General features: G+C 32.8%; 2 protein-coding genes across 19 annotated transcripts in view; one reads left to right on the top strand and one right to left on the bottom strand.

Annotated features, from left to right (window-relative positions):
• Positions 1-6,549: 6,549 nt before the first annotated feature.
• On the bottom strand, positions 6,550-17,894 carry LOC139512988 (putative peptidyl-prolyl cis-trans isomerase dodo). Its single transcript, XM_071301027.1, has 3 exons — positions 17,741-17,894; positions 10,953-11,144; positions 6,550-9,021 (listed from the first exon to the last, which is right to left on the bottom strand). Exons 1-3 carry the CDS (start codon positions 17,787-17,789, stop codon positions 8,801-8,803), a joined length of 462 nt encoding a protein of 153 aa, XP_071157128.1. The 5' UTR covers positions 17,790-17,894; the 3' UTR covers positions 6,550-8,800.
• Positions 17,895-21,007: 3,113 nt separating this feature from the next.
• LOC139512971 (ecotropic viral integration site 5 ortholog-like) overlaps positions 21,008-26,616 on the top strand; it is a 59,194-nt gene continuing 53,585 nt past the window's right edge. For 5 of the 18 annotated variants that reach the window (XM_071300998.1, XM_071300981.1, XM_071300985.1 and 2 more), the window contains exon 1: positions 21,032-21,147. The gene's annotated coding sequence lies outside the window, so the exon portion shown is untranslated. Of the gene's footprint in view, positions 21,148-26,211; positions 26,308-26,616 lie in introns of those variants that run through there. The other 13 variants (XM_071300989.1, XM_071300993.1, XM_071300986.1 and 10 more) reach the window with 6 other exon arrangements.

Raw genomic sequence — 26,616 nt, forward strand, 5'->3', positions numbered from 1 at the left:
GATATAAAAATAATATTGATATGAACAGATAGCGAACTCGTGCAAGTGGATTTGTCTAGGTCTGTTTGGTTTCCTATTATAGGTTTAAAATTAATGTTCACCATCGTTTTTAGCTGTATATGAATGAGTTTTGTGGATTGAAACAGCAAATCAAGTGGTTTCCCCCTGTTTCACTTTCGATGTTGACCTTTTTTCCCTTATATTAACCGAACACGCTTATTTCATACGTTACCCATCTCCAGTTATGGGATTGAAATGTAGGTCACATGAATACGTATTCAATGAGGTCGAAGTATTCACTTGCAAGTAAATATTAATTCATCTGCAGTGATGTTTCTTAGCTTATTTTAACAAAATAGAAGCAAACTGGCTTCTAAAAGCCCATTTTTATTTCACTATTTCACTTTTATTAACCGGATTTTTGTGACCAAAATGTCGGTTATTGATTTGGGGATGTACGGCGGGCAGTCGGTCGGGCGGTCGGTCGGGCGGGCGGCAACCAAATGTTGTCCGTGCATTTACTCATGAACCGTTCAACCAAAGCTTCCCAATTTTAATATGTTGTTACTGATGACAAAATGGAGGTCAAGTTCAAGAATGACGATTTTGACTTTTACCGTTCAGGAGTTATGGTTCTTGAAAGATTGAAAAATGGCGTTTCCAGTCATGTCCGTGCATTTACTCATGAACTGTTCAATCAAAGCTTTTCAAATTTTAATATGTTGTTACTAATGACAAAATAGAGGTCAAGTTCAATAATGTCGATTTTGACTTTTACCGTTCATGCAGGAGTTATGGTTCTTGAAAGATCAAAAAATGGTGTTTCCATTAATTTCATGATGTTGCATTAACTCATGAACCATTCAACCTAAGCTCTTTCAAATTTTAATATGTTGATACTGATGACAAAATGGAGGTCAAATTTGATATTGACGATTTTCACTTTCACCGTTCATCAGTTATGGTTCTTGTGATATTGCCAGGACACAAATAAATGTTAATTAATCCGGTTTGCTGTCGTTGTGACAGCCTCTTGTTCATGATTGAATAATTACATTAGATGTATGTTTCATTATAATATTTTATTCTGATTGGCTAACTGCACATCACGTGTTATTCCGTAAGCAGTTGTAATGCTGAATAATAGGATGAAAAATTTTGTCCTGCATTTTTTTTTTAGCTGTAATCTCTGTCCTGCATTTTTATTTTTCACTCTGTTCGGTCCTGTTTTTTTTTTTAGTTTATCCTGACTTTTTATTACCTAAATTGTAGTCCTGACCTTTTTTTTTTTGCAAGTGTCTCATCCTGCCTTTTTTTTTTACTCAAAACTCCTGTCCTGCCTATTTTTTCAAATTTCATGCTAGTCCCCCCCCCCCCATAAAAATCAAATGGTAGCTCCCTAATAGTGACCTTAAATTATTTGAAGAGTCTCCATCCCAATCCAGGCCCTCATATCATACAGAGAAAAGATAAACTGCGAGTATTATACATGTATTAACATGCATAATAAGCTTATCAGCACTGTTTTTGATAACTTAGGTCTACATGACATTTTCTATCACGTACATTTCTGTCTTCACATTTGACACTCCGGTCGCCATTGAATGCTTTTGTTTATGTGGTGAATGTACATATATGCAATAGGCAAATAAAAAAATGCCTAAATCGAAATCGCGATTGGAGAAAAATAACTACATGTCCAGTTTACTATGTCTCCATAAAATAAAGTTAACAATTGAAAATAAGTCGATTCTTTTAAAACTTTGTGTTTGAATTGTACCTATTCTTATGAATATTTCAAAAACATAAATATATTTTTGTATCACGATTACAACATGCAGGTGAAAATTCCAGATTAAATTACTTATTCAAAGCAGCTAGGAAGGGTTTGACAACATGTTCTTCGTTATGCAACAGTATTCCTACAACACATACATATGCAGGAGAGACACATTTAGGGTTTGGGTTCTACAAATATGATAAATGCATATTCCTTTTGTAAGTCACAATGTTGCCTAATTTCCAAAACCTAAGTTATCATCACAGAATAAATTCATATAGTATTATGAGAAGACTTCATACACTTCATTTACTTGTGTCACGGCTCATCCCTCTCGCTTATATTTATTGATTGATGGGTGCATAACGTCTAGCAGAATATTTTGCATGCATGTTCGGACGATCCCGTTTGCTCAATGTTTAGCAAATGAAATACAACTTTGATTATTGGTTCCATATTTTATAAAATTATTGACCCGCAACTATATGGAGTATATATCTTGAAGTGGGTGCAATGGTCTATTTTTTTGGTAGATTGTTACTGCTATAACTCGTTCCCTTAAAGAGGAAACAAGTTCCCTTAAAGATGCAATTACTGCAATTTTACCAACTATATAAAATAAGAGGTGACAAGATTGACAATGAGACTATCAACAGAAGTGGAATTCAAGATTTAGCGGCTAAATGTTTCAGTACGACATTCAACAATGTTATGTATCCTTGAGTGACTTTTATATATGCGCAATTATGTATATAGCAAATGAGCAAAACCCATACATTAAAGTCAGTTATGAAAGGCCACGACATTGCAAAATGTGAAACAATTAAAAATAAATGGGAAATGTGTCCACAGATGATGCCCCCGCTAGCATATAACGCTATGAAGGGACATAACTCATGAGCTGTAAAAGTGACTCTTCCAAAAACTGAATTTAAACTGAGTTTAGTGGTAAAACGCATTATATATGCATTTCACTACAAATAGTAGAGACAAAGCCAAGTTAAAGAACGGAAACGAAAAATTCAGCATTTTTTTTTTCATTTGTAAAGGGGCATAACCGTAGTAACGGTTATCACATTGCTTGAAAGCATGGAATAGTAAAGATTGCTTTAATTTATTAGTAGGAAGTAAAATTGAATATTGAATTGTATAAAGCATTGGTTGTAGTTGATTTATCTACCATTCTGGACAAAGAAAGATAACTCCAATTTTCAAAGAAGATTTAGAAATATTTTTAGAAACAAGGGTGAAAATTGCTTTAATTTATCAGTGGAAGGCAAAACTAAACATTGCATTGTATAAAGAATTGATTGTAGTTCATTCAGCTATAATCATGGACAAAGGAAGATAACACCAATTCTAAAAATTACTTTATTGATATTTTAAGCATTTTTTTCATTTGTAAAGGGCATAATTTTAGAACAGTAAAATTGACGACATCAAAATTCAAACTAGATCTGTATATTGTGATAATAAGCATTGTATATAAGTTTCATGACATTGATTTGAATTGTAAAAAAAGTCAACAAAGTTTTAATAAATAAAATAAAAATCAGAGATGAACAGCAGAAGAATTGTATAGCAAGAATCTTTAAATATCCTAAAACTATTTGTACAGTTATCAGCCACGGTATCTTTGATTGTTATAAACATGCAAGATCCAAAAGGTATCTGGTACTTTTTTTGTGTGTGTAACTAAAAAGCAAACATTTGGCCCTTCCATATGCTCTTGGTTATTCAAAGTCCACTTTCACAACAAATCTTAAAACAATCCATCTCAGTGATCCATTATTAAAGTTTACAACTGGAACTGGAGTTATTGATTGAAATGAGGCAGTTGCACAATGAACATGATCAAGATTCTATTAATAAGCTGAGTCTAAAAGTGATAATTTTATTACAAAAAAGGAATTAGATTAAGAACCTAATACACACGTCTTTATTTCTTACCATTAAATTCGAAAAAATGGTACATTCAATTACATCCCTATCCATTACAGTACCGGTACCTTTATATCAATGTAAAAGTGAGGTAAAGTGTAGTCCTCCGCGCACAGTGTGTCTTTAAAGTGTATTCAGTCACGCTAAGTTTGCCCTCTGAGCAAAAAATTACCCTGCCCTTTCCAAAAGCTGCAGAAAACTCTATACCACAACACTTACATTTGTATCCGTATATCAATATAACCTTGAAACAAGAATATTTTTGTAGTACCTTTTTCATTTTGAATACTAGAACTTTTTAGAAAATTAGAACATTTTAAGTAGATGTTCATATCCACTAGAAATCTCATCAGTTGACTTTTGTAGCATGCTAAAAAAGGATCTTTTGTTGATATCATTTGCATACTGGTCAAAACTTTAATATTTTGACCATGCTTTGGAGGAGACATTTTCGAAGAACTAATAAAAAATGACACAGAAGTTTACTTTCTAGCTCATCTAGACCCAAGCATCATGTAAGGCATTGTCATTACTTAAAACCATTAAATATTTTCTAATCTGAGAAAAAATTTCGACATTTTTAAAATGAAATATTTTACAAATAATACTGGGAAGATAAACCACAAAGTAACATGCAAAGAACCTTGCAAATAGTACATGCATGTATATATATGTTCTCAGATACCATCTCCCATACAAAAAAATCGCATCATGCAGAAAGAAACCTAATGTGTTTCTCTTCTAGCTACAAATGTATCCAAAATCAAAGATGTGGAACTTATTTTATCACGATTATTTCGAAATCAATGCAATTAGTTTCTCCTCCATGAGAGTCTTGAATCTTGATCATTAAAACTAAAAATTAAATAAAAAAAACTGCTAATATTTAGTGTTTGGCTCAGGTTGGCTGTCATTGTGCAACACAGTTTTTAATGTAGAACCCCGCGGGGGAATACACCATAGAAGTCTCTGTCAGAAAACACCGTCAAACATTCAAATATACTATCCACACTGATCTGTGTCCACACTTGTATCATAAAGAAAAGATAATTTTACTTTTACTTTAACAGACTTAACCAGGAAAACTAAAAATAGATCAGTGAAATATAGAAACGAGGTCAAGTTGAAATGAGCCTGCAAGAGAGACAAATACAACTTACAATAAATCCATACTATTAGTATTTTAAAAATTACCTATTACTTAAAGTATATGAGATACAAATCAAAAACACAAAAAATTATTATTATAACTGATGAAACAGGGGGACAGGTTGCAAGGAACCCCCAACCTTAATGGAGCTACATTTATACTAGTAGTTATTGCAAACTATTTACATATTTCACACTAAACCTCGTCCAGTTTGGGGATCCCAGGCTCCACCCTTTTTCAAATCCTGTATCCACATATGAAACGTGTTTTATCCTTAACCCAAACATCAGTGGCTCTTATCATAAAAAATCTTAGAATTAAAAAATTGGGAATGATTCGATAGCAGTGGCAGATCCAGGGGGGGGGGGGGGGGGGTTCCGGGGGTGCGCACCCCCCCTTTATTTTTGCCGATCAATGCATTTGTATCGGGACATATGTTTTGCACCCCTTTGCACCCCCCCTTTGCCCTGGGTTAGCACCCCCCCTTTCGAAAATTCCTGCATCCGCCCCTGGATAGAGACACAGATTATGCCCATGCTAGCATATAATGTTATAAAGAGACATAACTCAAAATCTGGAAAAGTGACGCTATCAAAATATGAACTTAAACTGAGTTTTGTGGTAAAAAGCATTAGATATACATTTCATAACATTAAGTTGAGACAAACTTATGTTAGAGAATGGAAATTGAAAATTCAGCATTTTTTTCCATTTGTAAAGGGGCATAACCATATAATAATAAAAATGACACCACCAAAATTCATATTGGATCTGTGTTTTCTGGTTATAAGCAGTGTGTATATGTTATATAACATTTGGTTGAAGCAAGTTACAGTTAGACAACAGAAACAAAATTCAGCAATTTTTCCATTTGTAAATGGGAATTACTCTTGAACAGTATAATTGACACCACCAAAATTGAAACTTGATCTGTGTTTTATAGAAATGAGCAGTGTTTATAAGTTTCACATCATTTGGTTGAGACAAACTAAAGTTAGAGAAGGGAAACAATATATTCAGCAATTTTTCCATTTATAGAATGGTAAAAGTGACGCCACAAAAATTCAAACTTGACCTGTGTTTTGTGGCAATAAGCATTGTGTATTAAGTTTCATAACATTTGGTAAAGGCAGACTAAGGTTAGAGAATGGAAACCAATTTTGGGATGTACAGACAGATGTATGTACATTCAGACAGACAAGGGTTAATCTTAATGCCTCCTCTGCTACAGCGGTGGCATAAATATTGGCAAGTGATACACATTTTGGCATGATATTTTGTGAAAAGAGTTATTGCTGTTTTTTGTTGTTTAAAAATTTCAACAGCAATCTATTTATGTGTTTAATACCTGCATGAATTTATCAAAGTGAAATTGCAACAGTGAAAATGTTGGGATTTTCTTGCTTTGTTGAAGACCCATATGTGGTCTCTTTTTCTGCCCTTTGATCAGGTTGTTTTCTGTTTGACACATTCCCTCTTTCCATTCTCCATTTTATTGGTCTATCAAAGTGAATACCAAGGAAAGAAATTCTAACACAGCAATCACATCCAGCTACTTGTAGATATATGATGTCTATCATATAAAGAATTTAAACTTTAAGCAAATATATAGACTTTTGGTAATATTCTGTTTTGTTACAAGATATAATATATTTTTGATTTAAAAAATAAACTCATAGCATTTCAATCATTTATTCTCTTATTATTCCACATATTGCAAGAATATATATTTGCACATAGAACATGACATTTATAATGACAGTGTTACAAGAAATCAAATGTAAAGGAAAAAATTAACATTGTTCCTTAAACAACTTATATCAAATACTGTGGATTCATTATTATTCGTTGGATACCAATTTTCGTGGGTTTCATTGGTACAGGTGAACCACAAATTCAAATGTTCAACGAATAACATATTTTCAATAGGCTTTGTATACAGAGATTGGCAAAACCATAAAATCAAATATCCACGAATATGCAAGTTTTCAGCAATCCACGAAAATAAATAAATCAACAGTTCTACAAATTCTTTTTGTAGCTTTTTAAATTCAAACTAATGAAATCAGATATTTCTATATCATATGAAATATCTAGTTTTTTCCTATTGAAAGTTTACACAATCGTCTCCCTTGTTGAAGCTGTACAGTGGCCTATAATTGTTTACATCCACTTCAATTGAACTATGGAAGATAATTGTCTCATTAACAATACTTAATTTTGATATCATCTATACAACTGAAATTAATTGCGTTTAGACAAATATTTTATCAAAATATTCACCATAAAAGAATTGCATCATTTAGAAATAAAAATTGTTCTGATCCAGCAAAAGAAAAAGACATTCCATATCAAAATTGAACAAATTAAAAAATTAAAGAATACTGTTTTAAACAGGGTAAAATAAAATATTATTACAGAAAGTGAACACACATGGCTCTTGAAGGAAAGCAATAATAAAATCAACTTTTACATAATTTTTTTTCATAAATCATCAGATATACTTAATCTGGTATCCATGTTTGCAAAACAAAAAATTTTCGTCTGAACAACGAACACATGCACATGTCAATAAAGTAATTGCCTACCCTCTAATTATGTATGAGGTATAATCTAGGATCTTTGGCAATATAAGTTTGAGGTACATTTTATAAGCCTGACTTTTAATATATATAAAAAACAAATACCCACAGAACACAAACTACAGACCAGGAGAAATAGCACATGATAATAGTAGTTGTATTGATAATATTATAGTTCACTCTATAAAGGAACTTTTATAATTACTTTTATACAATTCTAATTACCATAAGTAAGGATATATTTGATGGGTTTTTTTCAGAACTGCTGATTGAATCAAAAACATAATGTTTGTAACTTGCAATTTCTCGTTGTTCTGTATAATATTGATACATGTAATGAAAAATAGTACAGATTTCATAACATATGAGAATTTAGACAATGAATGTCTTACTGTGATGTCAAATATTTGTTAATCCAAAATTTATTCAAAAGATAAAGAAACAAAAAAAGAATATCAAAATCTGGGCAAGAAATCAGAGATTTGCATAAGAGAGATTTAAAATAAATTTCCAAAAGTAGTTTATGATCTGAATTGCTCAGCTGTGCATGCATAATGGGGAAAATCCATCTTCTCTGTGTATTGTTACTCGACTTAATTGATGAGAAAACTTGTGTTAATTTTTGTCTGGTTAAAAAAATGCATATTTGAATTTTTTAGTATCTTCATTGGTGAAGTCTTCTGTATTTTCAAAATTGACCGTTTTTAACAATTTTCTGACAAAAGAATAAAAATTGATAAGTCTGACAGTCCTATATTCATCAAGTTTTTAAATTGTTACATGCACATTGACTTGGTAAAAACATATACACAATTAGCAAAGGAGAATGACCGTAATCAATTTTTATAAGCACTTTTAAATATATGGAGATTACTGGTAACAAAATGTCTTAAGATTTGTGTGGCACAAATTAAATTAAAATGAAAAGAAATGACAGGTGTATTTATCATGTTGTACCGGTAATATAAAGAGTTGTCTACATAAATATATAAACAATGTTTGCTTGCTTCTAATGTTTTCAATTTAAATTTTAGTCTTTATAAACTTGATGATAGTAACTAGGCATACATGAACATGAAAGTTGTTCCTGTTTACAATAATACCAGAAGGTAGTCAAATTAAACAAGATCTTGTTTTATAGAGACACATGCTTGCAAATATTGAAGTACTGATGAGTGATGACTATTTTCAAGATAAAACTATACAATCTCCAGTTGTTTTGTCAATCATTTTACAATATATCAGTAACTTTGTTTAAACCTGCAGTATAACTATACACAGATGTATGTCTTTTTGTACAACATTAACAATGGAAGATTGACAAATATCAGAAATAAGAAGATACACTTAAGCAGTTCTTAAAATAATATGCACTCCTGAATCTGTAGAGATTATTTCACTCATTTCTCCGATATCTAAGCTGTATGTAGCATCTTCAAATGGTTTCTGCATTTGACCCCTACCAAACGGTCCAAGATCTCCACCTCGCTTTGCTGAACTACAATCGCTGAACTGTGAAGCTAGTTCTGCAAATTGTTTTTCACCAGAAACAATTTGTTCCCTATAGCCTAGAAGAGAAAATTACATTGAGTCATGTACATGTATGCCTAGTTACTATCATCAATCACTCTAAAGACAATCTTTATATTATCTTGTATAATTTGTGACAATGATACATTTGTATGTCAATAGCTGATATATATATATATACAAAATAATAACAAATATATATCATAAATTATACTTCATTAACATTGTATTGCTATCACTTATATTTTTTATTGAGGCCTTAGTTTATAACCAATTATGAAAATTTATTTTCAAAAGAAGTACCATCTCAGATCAATACCAAAAAAGATCTCTATTGTCAAATTAATACTATTTATCAATGGTCAAGTAGTATTGTTACATGTGCAAAGTAGGATGAAGTCTTCATAAAGAACACGAACAAAGGTCCTATTATATTTCTATGCATCAAAATAACTTAGACCCATAGGCTATTGCTAATGTCATTATGTGAGAAATGGATCTAATCACAAAATCTTAACATTGACCAATGACACTTGAAAATGAAGACAGATGAAGCAGTTAGCCTGCCAGACAGACATGAACATCTTACTATCACTTTATAAACCTATAGCATTTGGTATATTGTTTATACATCTATTGCACTTCCTGCAAAACTGCATGATGAACCCTCCAAGTCATATGTTGAATGATCAAATGACAAACTGATGTACCAAAAGATAAATGTTTTCAGTCAGGTATCAATTAGAAATTGTCTCTATGGTATTGTTTAAACAAGAATGTGTCCATAGTACATGGATCATGTGGATGCCCCACTAGCACTATCATTTTCTATGTTCAGTGGACCATGAAATTGGGGTCAAACTCTAATTTGGCATTAAAATTAGAAAGATCATATCACAGGGAACATGTGTACTAAGTTTCAAGTTGATTGTACACCTTGACCAAAAGCTTTAACCTGAAGCAGGACAGACAGACAGACCAGAAAACATATGCCCATAAAAGGGGCATAAAAACTCATGTAGTGTAACGTAAGGGTACCCAAATTGCACCTATTTAGAAAAAATAGCAACGGAAATCTTACAAGATTTCCTAGAGACTAAGCAATTTGTATTTTTTATGATTTGATACTATGCACATCTTTCAACATAGGTAAACATATTTAGATATACACAAAATGTTCACAGTATTTATCAACAGATGGCCTGTTTACTGAAAAAGCAAAATGTACGAAAACGTCACCATGCGACGTCATCAAAACGTCATCTTTTTAAAATTAGCAAATACAATATATTATAAGTATCTATTTCGTAAAATATGAAGAGTAAGCATGGACTTATATCCAATTGTTTAAAATATTTGAAGAAATTAAACAAAAGCTCGGTTATTAGACTTTTGATGATGTGAATTTAAGCATGGATGCAATTTGGGTACTCCTCATTACAGAATCATGGATAGTTTGGAGGTTGATTCAAACCCATTTTTTTATGACTCAATATGGATTCAAAATTAAATTGGGGTACCTATACAATAAGGAAGATTAGGGCTACAAAATAAACACATTATGGACATTTTTTTCTTGATCATAAAAAAACGTAGGTGAAAAAACTGTAAAAATAGGTGCAATTTGGGTACCGTCACGTTATGCATATTCAGTACAATACCTACCCATTTAACAAAGAAGCAAAAAAACGCATATATATCATTAACTACATACATGACCAATATGAGAAATTTCATGTTCATCTTCAGTAAATATTCAACTGATGTACAAAATAAAGTTCTACCTATAAACAGAATGAAAGTTTTAATACACAGACAATTTAAGTACCTTATAAGTTGAAAGATGAACAGATAGATAGATTGAAAGGTCTGACAGGGTTAGATTAATATATATCTAACTTTCTTCAAGGTGACATTAAAGCATTTGTCTAAACACTCCATATACATGTATAAGCATGATAAGATTTACCCTCAAGTATTTTTATAGCTTCTTCTTTTGACCTGGTGATGTTTTCTTCCCTCCATGATGATGGTCTTCTAGAATCTTTATGCTTTACAAGTAAGTGTGAAGCCTGAACAGTTGCACTTTGCTGTTTGGCAGGGGCTGTAGGCATGTCCCATTGACTTTCTTTTGTGTAAATATTCAAAAAGTACTCCTTATCTGAAGAAAGAATTGACAATTACACAAGACCCTGTGTGATCCAATTTAGAATCCTCTTATGCTCAATATGCTACTGAGGGATCCCTGTTTTACAACCGCTTATATAAATATCATATGTGTACAATACTTTATGAGACATGTCTTGGCATTGCATCTCTATTAGTATTACTACCCAAATCATTGAGTGATTGAAACAAAGATTGAAGACGGATTAAACTTGTATTGCCTCTTTTAAGATTATTTTACCCAAAATCAAGTATTGATTTATAATTATAGTGATTAAAATTATTATTCTAGGTTTTTGCTGTTGTTGCACACATCATGATGTTACAGCCAATACTCCCTTGAAGACTGAAACTTACAGGCAAGAGTTCCATACTGTAGTATATGAACACAGTCATGACAGTTATAGGTTACAGTTTATTGTGGGGGCTAAAAGAGGAACTTTTCCCCACTTGAAGACAATACATGTGTATATCATCCAGGGCTCACGCTACCAGGCGACTTGGGCGAAGAAGTCGCCCTGCCGACCGTCACTTCGCTTTCCCCGACCCCCAAAAGCGAAAACAAGTCGCCCTGTTCTTGACGATAGTCGCTTTCAGTCGCTTCCGTCATCGGACATTTTCAATTTTTACCAAGTTGATGAAACATCAATTTTTTACTGATAATTAAAGAAATTCAGACATAAACTATTCATTATCTTTAGAAAAGAGGTTGAAGCATTGTCTTCGCAGTGTGTATCAGGTTATTTGATAAAAATACAACTTTTTATCACTTCGTGCATTTTCGCCAGCCTAAGTTCCGTTGCTTGTTACTCGAAAACGTACATCAACCTAAATTTGACATCTGGATAAAAGGTTAATAGTTTGCTTCATTTCTTCCGTTCTCATCATTCTAAAACATATAAATCAAACATGACTGACTCTGACTGTGTCAGAGCATTCAGTGAGTCACTAAGATGGGTCTCATTTGGGTCTAAGCGTGACACAGGATTGCAGATTTTTTGTAAGCGTGACACGAAAACGGCAAATAAGTCTAGCGGGACATGGGAAAAAATGAGAATTGCTTACATACAATGTATAGTGTAAGCAGGATATGGGAATCTGACAAAACAGTAAGCAGTATACGGGATCAGAACCCCCCAATGAAACCTCCACTAAGTGACACCAGAGACAAACATGTATATACAAATGTACATGTCTCTGGTGACACTGATCATGAGGTCTTATCAAGAAAAATATTGGCATTATTGCCCTTAAACTGGACACACTTCATGACAGTCTGGCAGTTATCTGGTCGATTCGTAACTATGTTGATTTGTAACTGAGACGTTTTGTACCTGGTGTAATTAAATGTATATATGGTTATCTGTCATAGTCCAGTCGATTTGTGCAGATTTTTGACAAAATTGCTCAGATTGTGGTAAAAGCATGAAATTTGGCATAGTAGTAGTATATGTCATGGACAACATTTCAAGCTATGGACCCACTCTGAAAGTCGAAATTTGTGGACGAGGCGGCCATTTTAAAATGGCGGCCGTTAAATCTTTGTAGATTAATAAAAAAAAATCATGAAAATGATATTAGAGAAGATGTTGACATGAAACCTGGTTAATAGAACAACAGTGCCGATTTCAATTGTCTTGTTGAACAAAAGTTTTGGAAATATTTCCCATATTGAATGGCGGCCATCTTGAAAAGTCTTGATTTTTTAAGCCAAAATATGTAGTCATTTTTCGATAAAAATAAAAAAAAAAAATGCATTGTCGAAGATATACAAATGTATTTGTTTGAGCTATATAAATAGGAAAAAAAGTGAGCATACCCTCCTCCCCGAGTTATTCTTCTGTTGTGTATCGGGTATAATAGCATTAAAACGCGGACCACGAAGAGGATCATAAAATGAACTATTACTCTAAAACCAATATTCGTTCCACCGCTTGTTCAACATAGAATAACAGGAGATTTTATTTTACAAGTACAAATAAAGCAAGAAAATATGTGTATACCTGTCGTTTATAATAATTGTCTGATTACAGGATAATTCGTTATGTTGATATTGCTCATTTAAAAAAACTTTCAAAAACCTTGGTTGCAGACATAATGAATTACATATCATGCAAGTAATGTTAAAAGAACATCAATTACGCAAATGTTTTCAATTGACGTTAAAAATATCTAACAATAAATGAAATGTATATGTTTTACCAAATCACACTCTGTCTATCATATTCGATCACATTGTCATCCACGTTTACATATCGTAGTACTACTTAATACTTTTTTTACACATTTGCATTTCCTTAGGAACCGTGTTCACTTTGACTTATAACATGTATAAGTTGAGCGCTTACTGCAGGAAGTTATTATATAGTCATATGGTATATTCATCACAGATGACAAGGCCTGTCATCTGAGAACTTCATATATATTGATTTTTTTTAGGGTAGCCATCTTGAATGATGGCCATTTTGAAAACATGATTTTCCAATATATCATTATTTGCTTATCTTATTAATTCACTGTTTGCATTCATACATTTTTTACTAATCTATATTTGATATTCACAAAGAAGTCAGATAAGGCATGCACATGTTTGCATAATAAAGATATCAGTGTCAGAATTTTTGTTACTTACATGTTTGCCTAAGTAACTTTTTAAAACAGAAATTACGTATACATGATATAATTTATGACCGAAAGTTTTTGTTGGAAAAGATACAAATTGTAGATTTCGAAAACCCTGGGGCTAGATATCAGAAGAACATTATGGGCGACTAGACTGTAAGGAATGTGTGAAACGACAAGAGAGGAAATGTGAGGGTTTGCAATGCCAAGCAGATACAAATGGAACAGACATATACATTTGAGCTGGCAATCACTCTTTTGATGCAAACATATGAAGATGTTGGGTTTTGAAATGCTTTTCCTTTCGCTCAATTCAAAACAGTTGAATGAGGGCTATGGAACTGCAGAAGCACTCCAGAATCACAAGGCATAATGGCACAACTCATGTCAAACAAATGTTCAGATCTCAAAATATTTCATCAGTAAAAGGGAAAACATACTAGATAAGTTGCCAATTGAAAGAAAACAATAAGTAACCAGACAATGTAAGGTGATACTGGATCAACCAAATCAATGACTGAAGTGTATCTTTTCTGTGGTGATGTATCTGAAGATCTCCATGATACATCGACATTTTCAAATCGACAAAAATAGGGCATGACTGTGCACCTGTACTACAAGACATATTCCCCTAGCCAAAGTAAGTGCTGAAGATGTCAACTCACTAATATCCTGCTTGATGATTGATAAAACTTGACAACATAGCAAATCAGAGAGTACAAGACACAGAAAGAAAGCCAGGAATCTTTTATCATTAGAGCTATGCTTTCCAAAATAATAAAATACATTGATGGCACACGGTCTGGAAGAGGTATTGTACTAATCTCCAAGCTTGCACATCACGCTAAATTGTACAGTTAACGCCTGGAACAACTTGGAGTTTTCATGGAAGGAAGAACTGATACAACGCTGTTAACAAAATTGGAATGTAGCTGCCATAGCAAGCATACAAGCAAGATAAATTAGTTCTCTTGATTTTCAACAAAGGTATTCGTGACGCTCTAGAACAGACCTCTTTATAAAAGGGTAAAAATAAAGGCATCACCATAGCCATAGCAGGCAAATATATATATGCTTGATACTAAAATAGCTTTACAGGGACACTCAGTAAACGCTGTTGACACGAATCAGTCCAACAGACATAAGTTTCCTCAGTAAGAATGATACATGATGGCATACCATCGTGACACAGTCCAGTTATATCGTTGAGTGGCAGACAAACATACTATTTCTCAGCTATAATAGTTCAATTGTGCAACTCGTAGTCGAAAGGATACAACTGAAATTTATCAGCCATCGGATAGAGAGTAAGATGTCTCAAAGATTGTGGAACTGATTCATTTTGAAAGCCTATATTGAGTGTCCCTGTAAACCTTTTTATAGTAGTAAGCCTAACTCTTCAAACTATTCTAGTTACTTTGACTATGAAGAGGCCTTCACCATCACGACTAAAAGACATGGCCTTTTTCAGAACATCCCCAACATATTCGTTGAGAATCCAGAGAAAGACGCAACTATTCATGTGTTCTTGCATATCATCTATGGCAGCTAGTTTTCAATTTTTAGAAGTGTTGTATTGATCATTCCTTTCATAACAACTCATATTTACTAAGAACATTCACTGTACAATTTACAGATATCATCAATTTCAAATATTAAAACAATTCCAGACTGTAGCCGTCACTGTTTCTATCATTTTGGCGAGGCCCATTCCATGGATAACAGATTACTGACTTTCTTTCTGTGTCTCGAATTCCGTCTAATTGTCTAATCGTGCAGTTTTAACAAACATTTAGCATGTTATCTGCTCTTGAAATATGAATCTCCTGCACTGAGTCTGGCTAAAAGAACAATGGTTAGTAGTTCAAGTGACAGTAACGTACACTATTGTCGATCATAATTGTCGATGCTTGATGATGAATGATAGTCAGATACCTCATCAAAAAGAAAGAAAAACAAAACACCCTGCAGTTATTGTTCTTGTTGATTCATCACAATTGTGGCTGGTTATTTTACTGGGTTTTTTTCAATCCGTGACTCATCAGACTTTTTTCGTTTTTCCTGACAAAATATATTTTGATCTTAAGATTTGCCTTGAAAGGATTATTACCTTTTGCCTTGTGATTCTCCCATTACATGTCCTTCATCAACTTGGAACAGTTTTATGCTTACAACAACTGACTGATTACCAGCTCAAATGTCTATGTCTGCTCTTTTTGTATTTGCCTGGCATTGCAAATCCTTACGTGTCCTCTCTTCGCGTTACGGAATTCTTTCCAGTCTATTTTTTTTTATTATTTTTTTCAGCTCCAGTGATTGTAATAGCTACGCAGTTTTCCTTTTCAACATACAGTGGTCATAACTCATATTGTATATACACATTTTTTGAAGGTAAACATGTAACTGAGCCCTATATGCTTAACTGCAATTAAAAGAATGTACGTATTTCTTTACATACATTTATTTGTTAACCGTGTTTACATACGCATAGCTTATTTGAGCACTTGGTGAATATATCCTATATTAACAGTCATAAATAAATGATTAGCAAAACTAGTTGTAAATGCAAATAAAACTTAATATTAATACAAATTTTTTTTTAGGATAGCGAATAATGATATATTGGAAATTTACGTTTCCAAGATGGCCACCATTCAAGATGGCCACTAAATGCTTCAATAGTCCTCAGTTGATATTCTCTGTCATAAGAAATACGAAAGTTTATCAAAATTGGTAAAGAAATATATTTTTCATATTTTTTCTAATTATTTTTATTATTTTTTTGGACATGATTTCAAAATGGCCGCCCAGAGCCGCCATTTTGATTTTCTAAATTGGGTCCATAGCTAAAAATGTTAGTTATGACCTCAACTAACACTCTGCAAAGTTTGATGCTTTTACCACATTCTGAGCAATTTTTTCACAATTCGACTGGACTATCAGGGGACTTACTGAAATAAGTGATTTTTAAATCACTTATTTGAGTAGCAAATTTGAGGTTTTGTCACAAATTGGGATTGTAAAAAGATTATCAAATTTTTCATCTAATAAAAACAATATTGTAATGTTTTTAATTTAAAACTTTCTTAAATCTTTTTAATTATTGGCTAATTGGTGTTCTTTCTGTAGTTATAGGCTCCAATATCGTCAGACTAAAAACAAGAAACATGAAAGAAACCTTATGATGGAAAAAAAAAGATTAATAAAGAACTCAGCAACATAAAGATGAGTGGTGTCAAGTATTGAAGACATCACAGCACGTGGCAGACGACTAAATAGTTTGATAAAGACGGGGTACATCTAAATGATGATGGACAATTTAAATTCTTCTGTTCTATTCGCATATGTGCAAAACTGTACTTGTAAAGTGTAAAATTAGGTGCAATCAATTATTTAATAAATAAATATACATGGTACACCAATAGGTCTTTTTATTATTTTTTAAGTAACCTACGACTCATATTATTATTATATATTGATATTGGTTACAAAATGTCTCAGATACGAAACAACCTAGTAAGTTACAAATAGACTAGTTACGAAACGACCAGGTTACGAAACGACCTGCACCCGTTTATTACATACAAATCAGTTTCTGTTGGTCAGTGACAGTGTTTCACTGTATGTGGCGGAGATAGAACAAATAATTATGACGTCTTGAAAGCCTATTATAATTTTTTTAGCGTCAAAGAAAAAAATTATAACAGGCTTTCAAGTAGTCCAAATAATTATGACGTCTTGAAAGGCTATTTTAATTTTTTTCTTTTACGTCGAAGTAAGGCGTCATAGAAAAAATTATAATAGCCTTTCAAGACGTCATAATTATTTGGACTAGCTTTCAAGATGTCATAATTATTTGGACTAGGGCCGAGAGTGAGTGTTAGCCCAAATTTCGTGACTCAACGTGATTGGGATGATCGATCTTAATTTTAAATGATAGTTTGCTAGTTAAATTCTGTTATAAATTACTATTTGAGCGACTTATTTTCCTTTCCCATCCTTCTGGTACGTCTGACATCGTGCCGATTGAAAAATAAAAATGTGGAAATAGCGGCTTGATCAGGGTTAAAAAGTGTTTAAAATGGAGAGTCGAATATATAAAACAACAGCGGATAAAACTATGTGTATATTCCGTATATTGATAAAGTAAGATTATTTCATATTGACAAACATTTATACATAAGCTCTGATGAGCTTTAACCTTCATGATATAAAAACATGTTGTAAATGAAATGTATTTTGTACACTTGCATTATGCAATGACAAGTTTATCATATATGCTTTATCCCGTAAAATATACTTGAATTTGAAAAAAAATATTTATCTTAAACTGACACAATCTAATTAAAAACCGATCTCTCATCGCTCCTGTTTCTGATATGTCGCGACATATCAGAAACAGGAGCGATGAGAGATCGGTTTTTAATTAGATTGAAACTGACACTGGCAGCATAACTCTAGCATACAAAAAAAATATTACAAAATAAATGCACATATAAATCTCGACGACAGTTTAAGATTTTTTTTAAATAAGTTAGTAACTATCTTTATTTTCTTTGGTACATGTAGATAAGGATAAAGTCAATCAGTCCACACAAACTTGAAAAACATGACATTCTTGATCATTCTTATTCCATCATGCACCCGGGGTTGTATCCTTAGTACAGACTGTCAAGTATATTGTTTCCAAGAACTATAACTGCCACTTGAACCAACTACCTGATAACATCACAAATTGCACATAAGTAAAAAGAACACTGTTGCCATGGCTCTATAATTGTGTTACTGTAGTTAGTACACTAAGATGTCTTTACTCTGGTCATCACATACAATTTTAGACAACTTAAGAAAGGGAATACAAATAGAGACAGGGTTATCATATTATCAATTATTGCACTTTACGTATTGTGTTGGACCATCCGGACTGGAGTCGGTTCGCAAGATGCAAGCACACCGCACCTAACTATACAAGATGATCAGCTGGCTAGCACAAAGAAACAAAACTAAATACAATTCAAGCGGAGAAAAGATTTTAATAAATCCTGCAAACAGAGAAGCAACAGTTATAACTACCCCAGGAATGGACTGACTAGATTTCTAAAATGTAAAAAGCTCGCCGTTCATAGTAGCAAAGCGGAAATATCGGCGTATAGTATTCCGTAAAAAAGCAGCAGGCCAGCGAAATGAAAAGATTTAATTATTTAGAAAAGTAATAGAAGTATTTCGATCTCTAGTAACTGTATTTCACGGATGTTTCTGTATCTAAAAGAATACCATGAATATCTAATATGAAGCAAAATTTGTAAGTTATTCAAAATTGTGTAGACCTCAAGTGCCTCTGTTTTTTTGTATTTCTTGCTTTTATGTTATCAATCAATAATCATTTTTAATTGAGCGCCTCGTATAGAATTCACGTAAAAAGAGCTAGAGGCAGTCAAACTCATATATAGAAAATAAACTGACAACGCCATGGAGCTATAAAATAAATAAAAAAGACAAGCAGACAAATAATAGTACACAAGACACAATACACGGAAAACTAAAGACTTAAGCAACACGAACCCCACCATGATAAACTAGGGGTGATATCAAGTGGGTAAACACACCCTGCTCCCACATGTGGCACCCATCGTGTTGCTCAGGTTCATTATTACAAAACCCAGTAAATAGTCTAATTCGGTAGGTCACATTCCGTGATGAAAAGTGGGTTGTAGTTACGACATAAGGAACATATCCCAGTGGCGGATCTAGAAATTTTCATAAGGGGGGGGGGGGGGGGGGGCACTGCCTGCCTAAGAGGGGGCCTGCTCCCGTCACGCTTCAGTGATTCCCTATATAATCAACCAATTTTTTTCTCAAAAAATGGGGGCCCTGCCCCCCTTAAATCCGCCTCTGTATCCGATATCATCTGTGAAACAGTTATTCCATAACGGTTAACCAACTCGTGATGGCGTCCGTAAAATTTACGAAGGGATGATTTAACTATTTGGAACTCTTTTTAAAAAGCTCCTTTGTGAGCAGCAACCCTATATCAAGGAAATCATGATAGGAAATACAAGCTCGGTAATATCGTATCAGTTGGGACATAATATACTCAATATGCATGTGCTGCTGGAATGTTGCTACATAGAAATGGAAAGTTCACAATTGTGAAGCTGAAATCATTTCTTTTGTCGTAAAGTTTTGTTTTCAATCGACCCTCATTGTCATTTTCTAGATGTAAGTCAAGATATGAGGCAGGCTTAACTGAATCTGTTGTATCTCTTATCTCTATTTTGATGGTATAGATGCGTTCAACATAGTTACCAAATTTGGAATTATTTAGTGAGAGAACATCATCTATATAGCGGGAAGTAAAGTTAAAGAATATTGCTAACTTCTCATCTTTCTTCCTAAGAAGTTCCTGTATGGAGTCAGCCTCATAATAATAAAGAAAAAAATCGACAAGAAGAGGGGCACATGCAATTGGTTCCCATTGGATTGCCGACAGTCTGTTGAAAACACACATCCTCCAAACGTAACAAGTATATTGTCAATCAAGAAATCAAGCATCTATCTTGATTATGTCAGTTTTAGAGAATTTTGTGTTTGAATCAGAGTGATTGAGTGTTGTTGAAGATCCAATGAAGAATGAACTTAAGACATTAAACCGGAAAATAGTGGATGCTTACAATTAATTGAATAATTAACAACGCGACATAAAAAAAATAGTATATGAATAACATAGGTGCTTTGGAAATGCATGAACCCCCATTTTTATTTTATTTTTTTTAGGTATTATACTGTAACCACAGGCACTTGTCTCAGAAAAAAATCCTATATACTTTTTAACAGTTAACTGCTGTTATTGTAATATCATATGGATATGTATTGTAAACTATGAAGGATTGGTGGGGTGTGCAAAAATACAGAATAGTGAAAAATAGGCCAAAAATAATGTATGGAGAATAACTGGTAGGGTGCCCTCGGAGGGTGCCGCAGTAAAATATATAGAATAGAGAATAATGGACAAACAAAATAAAGAATAGTGAAATTTAGAAATAACATTAGAAAATAAGGATCTCCAATTATGAGGTATTATATGTATCTTCTTGAACTAAAAGATAAATAAATGCATTCGTCCCCAGGTTTCTTGTATATTTTTTTATACATTGGATATACTTTCGGAATTATGTTGATCGAAGCTGGTTCTAAATTTAGATATAATTTACAAACGTTTGAATGATTTTAAAATATTTTCGATATTTTCTTGGTTTATCCCTCAGAATGAGAAACCTCAAGAGACTAAAAATTCTCGAAGCAAAACAAATCACCAGGAAAGAATTTTGACACATTTTGATGAATTGATTCACTTTTGAAGGAAACTACTGGTGTAGGTAATATTTGTTATTTAAGAATTTTATGTTTTGTGACATATATTTATTTTGAACTTTTTATGCCAGTTAAATACGAAAAGTCGCCTGTAGGGCGTTCCTCCTCCAAAAAAACACTTGATCAACACTGGCACTGGCATACATGTGTATCAAAATTGCATATGGCACTCAGGAACAGCCTCCAATTAGAGGAGGGACGAGGGTCTATAAAAAGAAAACAAACTAAGCCATGCTTAGAACTTTAAAGATATAACTTTTGTATTGAATTCTGAGTCTGAGAGACTGTACAGATAACTTAAGTCTTAATAATTATAATATGATTATGAGGCAGGCATTATCTGTGAAAGGGGACAAAGTCTAAATGATTTTTTAATTTTTTTTATTTCACACATAATTTAACTTCAAAATCTGTTAAAAGAGAAACGGAAATACCATAACCTTTCACAGATAATACCATAACGTTTCCTATTTTGGTTCTGTTGTTAGGGATTTTTAATAGTTGTGACGTTATTTAAGTTACAAATGTATGACGTTATATTCAATGTAAACGAAAAAAACGCTATCTCATAGTCTCATGAAAAACGAACTTGAAGATGTAAGTAGATTTCTCCGCAGATGCAGGAAAATTAAAAATCTAAAAAAAAATGTGAACTACATTTTGTATTTTGAGTTCATTAGAAGAAGATTTTTTTTGCGGGAAATTAAATTTTTTATTTATTATTTTTCTACTGTAATAGGGGACTTCATCCCCTTATAATTTATGACATCTTTAAAGACTGTTTTAATTTTTTGCTGTTACGTATACGCTTAGTAGAATACTTCACTGCCTAAAAATTATTCAGCCTTTCAAGACGTCATAATTTTTTGGTGTAAGATACATATCCTGTACCATTCATGATTACCAATTTCAGCTTGTAGTCTTGTACTACTAAAAGCTTTAAGCAAACTTGTACCAGGCTTAAATTAAAATATTGTTTGTTTGCCCTTTACCGACCGACCCTATAAATTCGTTCCGCCTGAAAATCTTTTATTTGTATCTACCAGCAAGATTTTATTTTATTTTATTTTTTCGTTCCTACAAAAAATCTTATATTTGTATTTCCCGCTCAAAACTTTTTTACCGCAATCCTCGGGTTTTATCTTTATCGTATAAGGTCTAGTCCGTTTGGTATCACGTGAGCGTTTTACATGCACACTTGCAGTTAGAGTTTGAAATCATGATATGACGTACTTTAACTCTGTATCTTTATACTTGAAGAGCAGGGTTCATTTACAAAAAAGTTTGTTTAATACAAAATTATCAACGTGTGTACAAACTATTTTGAGTAAACGGACGTTGTATTCTATGTAGGGATGGCCTTTTGTGATCCGTAGATAAGGATGATTATGTTAACAATGCCTTCGACCAGCATTGCTATATTATTTATATCTGACATGACAAAAGCCTGTAAAGTGGAGAATATTTGGCAGTAAAATCGCCCAAGTTTTCCATACAGATCATTTATAAATGCGATGTAAAATACGTGACAATTGAGTTTAAGTCTTGTAGCATTTTTATTGGAAACATAGGCACACTCGGAAATTTAAACACTAGGGACCTTTTCTACTAGTAATGTATGTCTGCCCGGACATATTTTACCAGGACAAAGTTATCTCTTACAGAAAACCTTTAGATAGAGGTAAGCGTACAAGGTACGTAGTACAGAATATTAGTGCAAGTTAAAACTCTTCAAAGTTCCAGGCATATATAAATGTTGAAAATATGCGGCACAGCTCTATATTTTGATATTTGAAAACAAAATAGTAGTGCATATGAATTAACTTCACATTCTACATGATATTTTTTTTCAAAACGTAGTCCCAGAAACTTATTAGCAAAAGCAAAAATGACATTATGCAGATTTTGGAGGGGGGATAGGACCTTTATTGGGACTCCGGGATCGGGTGTTTTTAAGCACGGGATTTCGGGATGTCGTGTTTTTAAGCCCGGGATTTCGGGATCAGGACCCCCTCCTACCCTCCCTCATTTTGTATCTATAAAATAAAATATTATACCTACCTGCCTACCCATGAAAAAAAATATACCGAGCCTAGTTATTTTTTTTGGGAAAAAAATAAAATATTTTACCTACCTACCTACCCTGTTTCAAAACATAGGGTCGGAAAAGGGCAAACAAACAATATTTTAATTTAGGCCCCACTGCTACACTGTTCATCAATTACATAATTAATTCAGGCTAATTTCAATATGTTAATCTCAAAGAATACATAAAACTGTCATGACTGTAAGTATGTTTTGTAAGGACATTTCATTAAACTCTTGGTATATTATCGAACACTTTAAAAGTTGATGATGGTGCAAGCTTACATAGAACCTCTTTGCAGTGATATAAGCTGAAGTCATGATCAATTGCCATAAATGAAGTCATTGAGCATGTTGAACAATCCCCTCTTTAGTATCATTGTCAAGAAATAACAAAGGCATTATGACATTCAATAATATATGGAAAAATTCACAAATTTGAAATTAGTCGGTATATTTCTGATTTTACATTCATTTGTGCCAGTAGGTCCCAGGACACAGTTATCGTCCTTTGGTTTCCGTTGTGACTCCCTAGTGTGAACAGTGTATAACTTTGATTTTTAATTTGATACACTTTCCAATATATTTCTTGATATTTAATGCATGAAATATTAAGTAAGGGGATGAAATTACATGTTAAAAAAATTTGGGTGCTGAATCTTAATGTTAAGAAGTGATTTGGTCCAGTTCAAAAAGGTCAAATTTTATTACTTCTGAAGCTGTCAAACTGAATTTTAGACCCCCTTAACACAGAATTCTCAATATTTTGAGTTAGAGCTGGTAGAAGTTTCTATAACTTTAATATTATGTGTCCCACTAGCAGTACACTATTATAAACTGTAAAAAATCTTTTTGAGATAGAGCAGGTGCGATTTTTTTTATTTGAATTTATTGTCTAAAAGAAATGCACTACCAATTCGAAATAACTGTGTTCTCGGGCCAGTAGGACATATCTTGTTTTATCCATTATATATGCTATGGTCTCTTTTTAGTTGCAAAATTAACAGCACCACTACGCATGTTAATTGTTACAGCTTCTTTCCCAACTCAAGACATCAAGCATCTGGATAAAGTTCAAAACAATAGAATCATAAAATACACCAGATTATAAAAGGGATTCGATTGTATGCAGATATGCTAAGTCTCTTAATAAAGCATATCATTACATGTATTTGACAAATTTATATCTTTTGAACATCTAAAGCTTATTATTCGATAGATGTATATATACAAAATGTACATGTATAATACTTGGTGATTTTCTAATTCAAAGAGCATAACTAACGTGGCCTTATCAAGTCTTCTTCCTTGACTTTCTTTTGATAAATTACAAAACTGAATGCTTAAAGTTTTGACATATATATCTGTGAGTTGGAAATATTTAGCACATGCACACAGATATTGTCCATACAGGCAAACACTTTAAGAAAATTACTTAGTTGATATTTCATGCACACTTAATTCATGAAATTACTGGTAACAATTGGATAAGCAATACAACAATTATAGTCTTGCAATCAATTCACAACAGATTTTTAGAGAAAATTAACTCTTTATTACTATTAGTCATGAACATTCAAGTAAATACCACTAGGATCAATTTTTGTTTTAAGAGCACCTGTTTTTTTCTAAATTAAAAAAAAATTAAATGTGTAATGATTATTTAATTGATTAAGAAACATATATATATTAATAAATTAAATAATTCCTCTGCAAAGTGTATAAGCCTTTCCCTGAAATCAGAATTATGGTGCAGAACTAACATAAGAAACATGATCACATACACAATCCAGTCACATAAAGGTGTCAAGTATATTGACAGAAATTACTTCCATTCTAATAATATGTGTAAAAATATATAAATAAATGTCAAAAACAAAATAAACACATATTATAGTAGTAGTATAAAGTCATTGATAAATAGGTACAAAGTAATAATTAATGGTAATTAAGTACATGTGGTAGTATCTGTGGTAAGTAGGACATGACGGGAATACATGAGTTGTCTTTCCTGCATACATTTTTGTTTAGATTTGCATCCCTCTCGTTCAGTCACTCTTTTATTTAAGGAAAGACTTTCTTAAGGTAATAATATACTCTTTTTTTGTGTACTTTGTGGCAATTTGATAAATCAAGTCTTTTTCATTTGGATTTATGATTTGTTCTTATGTTTTGCTGTTACATCACTTTCCTTGGTAAGGGGGAGGATTGGGTACTAGGGAACATGTTTAACCCTGCCAAATTTGGTATGAGATTGTCCCATGTCTGGAGCCTGTAATGCAGTGTTTGCAGTTTGTTGCTGTACATGTATATTATATTTTTTTCTTCTGGTTTAAGTTTTGTACCTAAATCAGACCTTTAGATTTCTTGTTTTGATTGTTTAACATTAGTTATGACAGAGCGTTTAAAATCTTGCTAAGCAAAATAGGTTTTGCTCATTGTTGAATGCTGTACAGCACCAAGTACAGTAACCTGTACATACCCGTAGCCAGGGGGGGTTCTGGGGGTTCGGACGAACCCCCCCCCTTGAAATCAAATAAGCACTGTTAAAGTCAACGTTTTGTTCAAATTGTGACTGTTAAAGTCGAGTTCATGAGTCCAACGAACCCCCACTTGGAAATTCCTGGCTACGGGCCTGCCTGTAGTTGCATATGAAACCTTATCACAAACACATCATTATTTATTTATTTAAGAAATGTCACTATAAATATTGCTGCTAGCCTGTTTAGTCTTAAGTCTGTACGATATAGCTACTGATCATGAGCATCACCCATTTCTACCCAATTTACGTGTAGAAGATGAGAAGACAGTTTAGAAACAAGTATGGATATCTTTAATAATTATCTTAATGATATACATGTAATCAGGATTGATGTCAAGGACATTGACAAATCACCTGTGTATTACATTTACATGTACTTGTAGTCTCTAGGGCAAAAGTCATCCCTCTGATATCCCAATATTTACATACTTATGTCATAGCCAATAAAATAAGGTCTATTATTTCCTTCTTTAATTACAATTTCCTGGATGTGTATTGTTTTTTGTGTGATATTGACATGAGAATTAGGCCCATGCAGGTAAGTTTCGATTGATACATGTACTTGTTTTTGTTTAGTTTACTAATTAGAAATATTTAAATTACCGTTTTGACAAGGAGAAACTAATTTGATTTCATTCTTATTACTCCTAAAAAGTATAGTTTTATTATAAAACTAGTACTGCAACAACCACATTCATGCCTTAATAATAATTACCAGCAACACAATGAATACTACAGTTGGAGCAGGATCTGCCATTTTTTGTTTGCTTAAAGCGTGAATAGGAACATCTGAATTCGCTTTGGTGTTTTGCTCTGACTTTTTGTGTTCTCCATTTTGGACATTGAA

This window comes from Mytilus edulis, chromosome 2 (assembly GCF_963676685.1).
Source record: "Mytilus edulis chromosome 2, xbMytEdul2.2, whole genome shotgun sequence".
Lineage (NCBI taxonomy): Eukaryota > Metazoa > Mollusca > Bivalvia > Mytilida > Mytilidae > Mytilus > Mytilus edulis.

Bases quoted from the DNA above. Each gene is read 5' to 3' on its own strand.
- LOC139512988 (XM_071301027.1), bottom strand. From the start codon at position 17,789: ATGTCAGACGTACCAGAAGGATGGGAAAGGAAAATAAGTCGCTCAAAT. The intron at 11,145-17,740 runs GTAATTTATAAC...TTCTTTCTTCAG, and splicing joins GAAAATAAGTCGCTCAAATA to ATAAGGAGTACTTTTTGAAT. The intron at 9,022-10,952 runs GTAAATCTTATC...TTTCTCTTCTAG, and splicing joins AGCTATAAAAATACTTGAGG to GCTATAGGGAACAAATTGTT.